This window comes from Penaeus japonicus, unplaced genomic scaffold (assembly GCF_977035675.1).
Source record: "Penaeus japonicus unplaced genomic scaffold, GWHDUDI00000001_assembly GWHDUDI00000002, whole genome shotgun sequence".
NCBI classification, from domain to species: domain Eukaryota; kingdom Metazoa; phylum Arthropoda; class Malacostraca; order Decapoda; family Penaeidae; genus Penaeus; species Penaeus japonicus.
In genome coordinates this window covers 7,271,593-7,279,092 of record NW_028234404.1, presented here as the reverse complement: position 1 = coordinate 7,279,092, position 7,500 = coordinate 7,271,593, and the positions used below count along the sequence as shown (strand labels likewise).

The window sequence follows — 7,500 nt, the reverse complement described above, 5'->3', positions numbered from 1 at the left end:
TATATATATATATATATATATATATATATATATATGTATATGTATATATATATGTATTTATTTATATATACACATATATACATATTTATCTATCTATACACAGATACATACGCAATCACACAATCTAATGGCAAATTAAACAAATCCTCCTCGGCCCGCATTCCCAGCGCCATCTATTGACCATCCGCCGCATTACACCCCTCCCACTCCCCCCCCCCTCCCCCACCCATCCACCCCCTCTCCAAAATGTAAACAAACCTCAGGGTCGAGACAGGTCGTGGGGGACTGTTCTGGTGCTAAAATCAAGAGGATATACATGGATATTCGCCTTTTTTCGTTGTTTTAAGGTTCAGATCGAGTGGAGGGAAGTTACTGGAAGTATTGGAGAGGTAATTATAGTTGAAGTTTATCACGGGGGATCAACAATCGGTAAAGAAATTCTTCATTCTTAGACTTTTCAAATATTCCTCCAAAGGACGTAATTAATAAATACAATATGATACTAGAAATGATTAAAGAGGATATAGGTAACAGAATCTAAAGCCATATATATGAAGAGGATCTGTTTGTAAGAGGTATTATGAATAATTTTCTAAGGACTATTTACTAGGAACATCACTTATCAAAATATTTATATTTTTTTATTATTATTTTGTAAATGGTTAGCTTAAAGATGTTCGAAAATAGAGGAAAACATCGTTGATAATCTTAAAAAACAAACAAACATTCAAACAACACTGTGAGGTAATAAATTATAATAATATAATAATAATAATAATGATCATTTGCAGAATGCAGAGGTAAAGCCACAATCACCCAACAAAGTTCAGCCAACTATGTGTGGTTTATTTCAATAATATCGTGGCATCTCAGTTCCAGCAAAACTTAGTGTTGCTTTATACAGTCGTGTTCCATGTAATTATCAATTTCTCTATGATGAGTGTATAATATATTTGCATATTTTTTGCATCCGCAACTGATATCAAGGCAGTTGGTGGGACCTGCATTTGTCAGTGCTCTGGTAAAGGCCAACAATCATCCACCACGTACATTATTGCAGGACAGGACTTGTAGGTTGCCCTACCGCTTTATCATCTAAAAGGATCTAGTTGAAGCTCTATCTTGCCAGAATATAAGTGCTGAAGGTGTCTTGGCCATAGTGCAGAAGCCATGAATATTCCTCGGCACTGCACCACTAGCTCATTGGACTGAAGATTGCAGGCCATCGCAAATCACTGAAAGTTTTGAGTTAATTTGGATAAAAGAGCTATTATAGTTATAAGAATTAAATTGTTTCTGAAGCCACTATGTGTGTCTCATAAACTTAACTATATCTATAATTTAAACTTTACTGTAGTGGTTTAGTATAAATTTCCCAGGTTTTTGAGGTTCGTCTATGATATTATGATTATTCTTTTCTGCTTATCAGGTATTACAGAGCACCAGATTATCATGGTTTAATATGGAGTAAAAAAGAAAAAAAAAATCCTAACAAAGTCAATTATTTATTTGAAATCCACTTAGTGACTGGTAGTGACTGGCATATTTGTGGTAAATATTTGCCACCTTGCCTGGACTCTTGTCATACTAGAACATACTAAGGTGAAGATTTTGCTCTTTAATTGGGGAATTTGGGAGATTATTAGAGGTAGATCCCCTTTTGATGTTAGATATGGGTCCGTTATATCCTGAAATTATAATGATGCATTTTTTTTGTGGAGGTATTTTTGTTGCTACCCCATAAAGTCCTTTGGTAGCTATACTTCATATGCCCCCCAGCTATCCAGCCAATATCGTATATGTAATCAACCATCACTGACTGAATGTACATGTACTTGGCAGTGCACATCAGAAGCAGTCTGTAATGATCAATATTGTTAGTATCATCATATACATATTCGTAAGATTTTACAAAGCCATTCTGATGAGCCTCTCCGAGCGTTCCTTAGAACTGTTTGCTGCCTTTCATTAGAGGATATATATATATATATATATATATATATATATATATATATATATATATATATATATATATATATATATATATATATATATACATATATATACATGCAGGCACAGTCCTGGTGTGGCAAGTGTGTTTCCACACTTCTTCATCTTTTCATTTTGCAGTTTATATTATATATATACATTTTTTTTTTTTTTTTTTTTTTTTCACATTCAAGAAAACTCCTTTTTTTTGTGTGTGTTTTTATTTCCAAATATTTGGAGGTCTATTTGAGTTATATTCTACTTATTTTGAATTATTTTTGTGCATGCTATGTATTCAAATTCATAGCTCATGTATTATTTTGTTTCTAATCATTTTGATGATTGGTAATTTTTGTATTTATCTGATTTGAATTTTTTTCATTTAGTGTGTCAGCTAAATTTTGCATAGGTCTTTCAGAACATTAATTTATAAGTTGAAAGTACTGCCACTTTATTTGCTGAAATATCTTTTCACTTTTTTGTCAATCCCAGATTTTACTAACTTCAAAATTAAAATGGTTATCCTATCATCACATAGCTTCAGTTTCATGTAATGAATTCTTAAGGAGAAAATAGTGAGAATAACTCATCTCTCAGTTTCCCTTTTTTTTTTTATAAGAGATTAATGTGATATTTTTTTTTTACAGACTTCTAAGTGACAGACTGGCAAGCCTCAAATAGATCCAGAAGGTCATCAATAGGATTTTTTTTTAGAAATTGAATGTTGTTGCAGAAGAGAAAATGGTAAGGAGGCAAAAAAAAAAAAAAAAAAAAAAAAAAAAAAAAAAAATTTTGATGTATTGCTTTTTTTACTATTTTCGTTAAACTTTTCTACTGTCGTATGTTTTCATTTTTTTAATGTTTGAAATACTTTTGACTGTAGAGATGGATTTTATTTTTTTTATTAGTCTTAATGTACAGTTATATGATATACAGCTACATGATGATTTGATTAAGTGATATTCATTATTCTTTTAATCTTAGCAAGGTACAGTTATCATATACCTTTACTTATATTCTGTAAGAAAGTTTTGATGAAATAGCGTCATTCTCTGTTACCTGATTTCAGACGCTGCAGAAGGAGTCCAACCTGCTAATTAAAACGCCGATTTCATCCCAGGATAGAGCTTGTGTGGTCATGAGACCTCCTATCAAGAATGAATGTCAGGCATGCATATATAATAGGAGCATGGACATTTATATTAATTGGAATGGGTACTTAGTCTGTGATTACAGGTAAATGATGTGACTGTGAAGTCTTTTCAATTAGAAGTGGTGAATGTAGGTGTGATTTTGTAATTTCTGTGCATGGTGTAATGTGATATTTAGACCGGAAGACTGTGCCATATTCCACCAAAATGGAAGATGTGGTTGCTGACAGAAGACATCAGAGTATGGTACATAAAGATACCGTAGAAGGGGATGATGTGACAAGTGAGTGTAAAAATTGCAGTGCCCTTCATGAAGGTCTTAGTCCTGAATGCACTGCAGTCTCGGATTCAGTCGGGAGGAGAAACGATCTTGAGAATACCACGACTTGCAGATCAAGGGACGTAGAGAAGAGGTACAGATGTGAGGAGTGCAGCTCCTCTTTTAAAAGGTGCAGTTTGCTACGGGCTCACAAGAGGAAGCACAATGAAGGACCGCCTTTTCCTTGCTCGGATTGCAACGAGCAGTTTGGGAGCAAGGATGATTGGTTGGATCACAGGGAGGCAGGATGCAACTCAAGCAATGTCCATTCACCCCCACACACCGGCCAGAATGTTTCGCAAAGTGGAAAAAAGCAAAGGTCCCAAAGAGGAAAGCATTTCAAGTGTTCCCATTGTGTAAAATCTTTTAAGTCCTTGAGCTCGAAGAATGATCATGAACGCAATGTACATAACCCTGTGCGTTGTTATGGCTGCATCGAATGCGGAAAGTCCTTTTATAAGAAGTACAACCTGAGCATTCACAAGGAAACACACAGCAATGAGCGACCTCATGTATGCAAAATATGCGGTAAGAAATTCAAGACAAGTCAGGGGGTAAGAGTACACAAGGAAAGTCACTCAAACGAAAGGCCTTTCATGTGCGAAGTCTGTGGCAAAGTTTTCAAGACGCGTGCCGTTCTGGAGAGTCATACAGCCATCCACACCGGTGAGACAAAGTACGGCTGCAGTGTCTGTGGGAAGGCCTATCGATACCGTGCGTCCTTATTTATTCATATGCGCACACATTCAGGACATAGACCATATGGGTGCACCGAGTGTGATGCATCCTTCATGGTCAAGAGCCATCTCACGGAACACATGAGGAGCCACACTGGGGAACATCCCTTCGTTTGTAAATTCTGTTCAGCATCATTTACAAGGGCTATTAGTCTCAAGAAACATCTAAAATCACATGCGAAGGCAGGGTGCAATGTGAATATAGATGCTGCAATGTACGATGCAAAAGTGCAGGCATTTGTCAAACCACGAAAGCCATATTCATCCCAAAGTGGGCCTGATACCTGTCCTGCATTGCCAAAGCTGACTCACATCATCCAAGACAGTGTATTAGTAAATGCCAAAGAGAAAGTTGAGTTGTATGTAGACCAGCCGTCAGATGAGAAAGAGCTTATTGTTATCAAAGTTTCATTTATAGATGAGACAGGATTATGTGCCCATGATATTGTACAGACTTCTCCTGATTATGAGCTTTTATCTAAATCAGGTGACATTGATTTAGTTGATCTGCAGGCCAGTTACAGCATTAAAAAGAAGACAGTGCACACACCACTCTTACAAAACAAAAACAAGATTCACGTCTTGACTAGTTTTATGGACAGGAAAATGGACGAGGAAGTCAAAAGTACGCCAACTACATCAAATGCCCAAAATGCCATCAATGGTGTTGCAGTTGTCAAGCCTGTCCTTCAGTCGTACTTGACAGAGGAGTGTATTGTCAAAAGTAGGAAGCACGAGGGAGAGACTGCCAAAGATTGGTTGGATTCTGAGGGAGCTGTTGCAAATGCAGTACTTGAATTAAGTGTCAACAATGATGATATAGGAAGTAGTGATCATTATAACCTATCAGAGATGGACCATAAAAGAGATGTGTCAGATGTAATTGCCAGTGAAAATGTTATAATATCTTCCCAGCTAGAGCATTCTAATCATTACTGTGAAAGTGAAAGGAAAACGACTGTGAAAAGTACTGTTGTCAGTAAATCAGGTCCCATAGATGAAGCATTTGTGGGTTTAGAACACCAAGAAGTATTATTACAAAAATGCTCTTGCTGTGACAGAGTTTATGTGTGCAAAGTGTTTTCTGAGGGTGATGAACTCTGCCAGGATTGTAAAGCTCAACAACAGCTAAAGACAGTAGACAGTAGCAAATCTGAAGCCAGCTGTGATATTTCAGAGAATACTAAACCCTCTAGAAATGAATTATGCAGTGAAAGCAATCCATATCAGTGTAGCACCTGTAGGGCTTCATTTTCCTTCAGAAGTGACCTGAGGAAGCATGTAAAGCAACATTCAAGTAGATATCCACATGTTTGTGACAAGTGTGGTGAGTCTTTCCTACAAGAAGTCTTCTTATCAAAACATCACTGTGGTGCACCTGTTACAGATACAGCTGTAACTTTAAACAGGCAGTCACCAAAGACTACAGACAAAGGGCCTTGCAGTAAAGCTTTAGAATATAAATGTGATAGGTGTGAGAAAGCATTTCCAAAGAAGTTCATTTTAAAGGTACATTACAGGAAACATATCAGTGTAAAACCCTTCAAGTGCAAAAGATGTTCAAAGAGGTTCATTTCAGCTACTCATCGCAAAGTACACATGAGAATCCACACCGGTGAACAACCGCACGAGTGCGGGGGTTGTGGCAAACGTTTTCGAAAGAAGTCTACCCTTCAGAGCCACTATGATAACTGTGAGAACGGAGAAAAACAAAGAATAAAACGTGATCTGCAAGGATATAGTGTTTCCATTAAAGAGGAACCTGTAAGTGAGAACTTAAGAGAAATATCAGAGGAAAGTGGGAATAATAAAACTTTCACAAAGGGAATAAAGACGGAAGATCCTGGGGACCGTCATCTCAAACAAGAAACGGTGGAAGGGGAAGAGATCATCCCTACTTCATACTCCAGGTCTCGGAAATGTAGGTATTGTGGTAGAGCCTTCAAGTTCCACAGCGTACTTCAAGCTCACGAACGCAGCCACACGGGCGAAAAGCCCTTTTCTTGTTCCGTGTGCAACAAGGCCTTTTCCAAGAAGAGCAACATGGAAGTCCACATGAGAGTGCACACTGGTGAGCGCCCTTTTCTCTGCGATTTTTGCGGAAAGTACTTTGCCTACAAGTACAGCCTGGAGGCCCACAAGCGCCTTCACACCCAGGAGCGCCCCTTTGTGTGCAGTATTTGTGGCAAGAGTTTCCGACACGAGGCCAGTAGACACGTCCACATGAAGAGACACCTCGGAGATCGAGCATTCAAGTGCGACCTCTGCCCCAAGGCTTTTGTCGCAAAGGTCGATCTCGAAGGTCATCGGAGAACCCACACTGGAGAGAAACCTTTCCAGTGCGAGCAGTGCCATCGTGCTTTCAAATTCAGACACCATCTGACAGAGCACCGTAGGTACCACACTGGAGAGAAGCCTTATAAATGCCATTACTGTAGCATGACCTTCGCCCGTGTGGGAACTCGAAAAACACACATGAAAAAGCACACAAATATTATAAAGTAGATAGTGGGAGAAGTTTAATAACCTTTTTGGAAAACATTGTGTTCTGTGATAATGTGATTATGATTTACTTGCTAAAAGTAAGAGGTTGTTGTCTGTAGGGGACAAGTAGCCTGATATTTGTTAACTTGTTAATAAAAAATGATATTTTTTTATAAACATTGTGATTACCTAATGTAAATATATTGAAATCAGAGGTCACTAGAATCTCCAATAAAGCATTATTTTTTCAAATATATATTTTTTTTTTACACCATATATCCCAATCAATAGTAAGGGAATACGTAAAAAAAAAAAAGACTAGCATATTTTTATTGTCTTCAAATTACTTGTATTATTAGCTTAATCATTTCAACTATTTAACCTTAAACTGTTAATGATGATATTAAATACATACCAATCTTGCAATTCTGATCAAATAAATCCTTCTTGATTTAGGTTTGGTTACCTCTTGTCCTGAATTAACTTGATTCATGATTGGTTATCAAATTATTTTATTGCTGAGATTGTAAAATATAGTTTATTCCTTAAAAATAGTGCGGTTTATCAGTTTACAGCACTAACACGTAACACACACACACACACACACACACACACACACACACACACACACACACACACACACACACACACACACACACACACAAAAGGAGAGAGAGAAACGGGGGTGTTCGTGTGTGTGCGTGCGTGCGTGCGTGCGCAGTACACACCTACAATCAAACATGCATCCATGCATACAAACACGGTACCGCTTTAATCAAGATCAAACGAAACAGGCGAAAGGAAAAAAATAACAAACAAA

The 7,500-nt window shown here is 37.4% G+C and overlaps 1 protein-coding gene across 1 annotated transcript; it reads left to right on the top strand.

The window, feature by feature from the left end:
• The first annotated feature begins 234 nt into the window (after positions 1–234).
• On the top strand, positions 235–6,932 carry LOC122248174 (uncharacterized). Its single transcript, XM_086546496.1, has 3 exons — positions 235–389; positions 2,637–2,733; positions 3,059–6,932. Exon 3 carries the CDS (start codon positions 3,348–3,350, stop codon positions 6,699–6,701), a length of 3,354 nt encoding a protein of 1,117 aa, XP_086402622.1. The 5' UTR covers positions 235–389; positions 2,637–2,733; positions 3,059–3,347; the 3' UTR covers positions 6,702–6,932.
• The last annotated feature ends 568 nt before the right edge of the window (positions 6,933–7,500 follow it).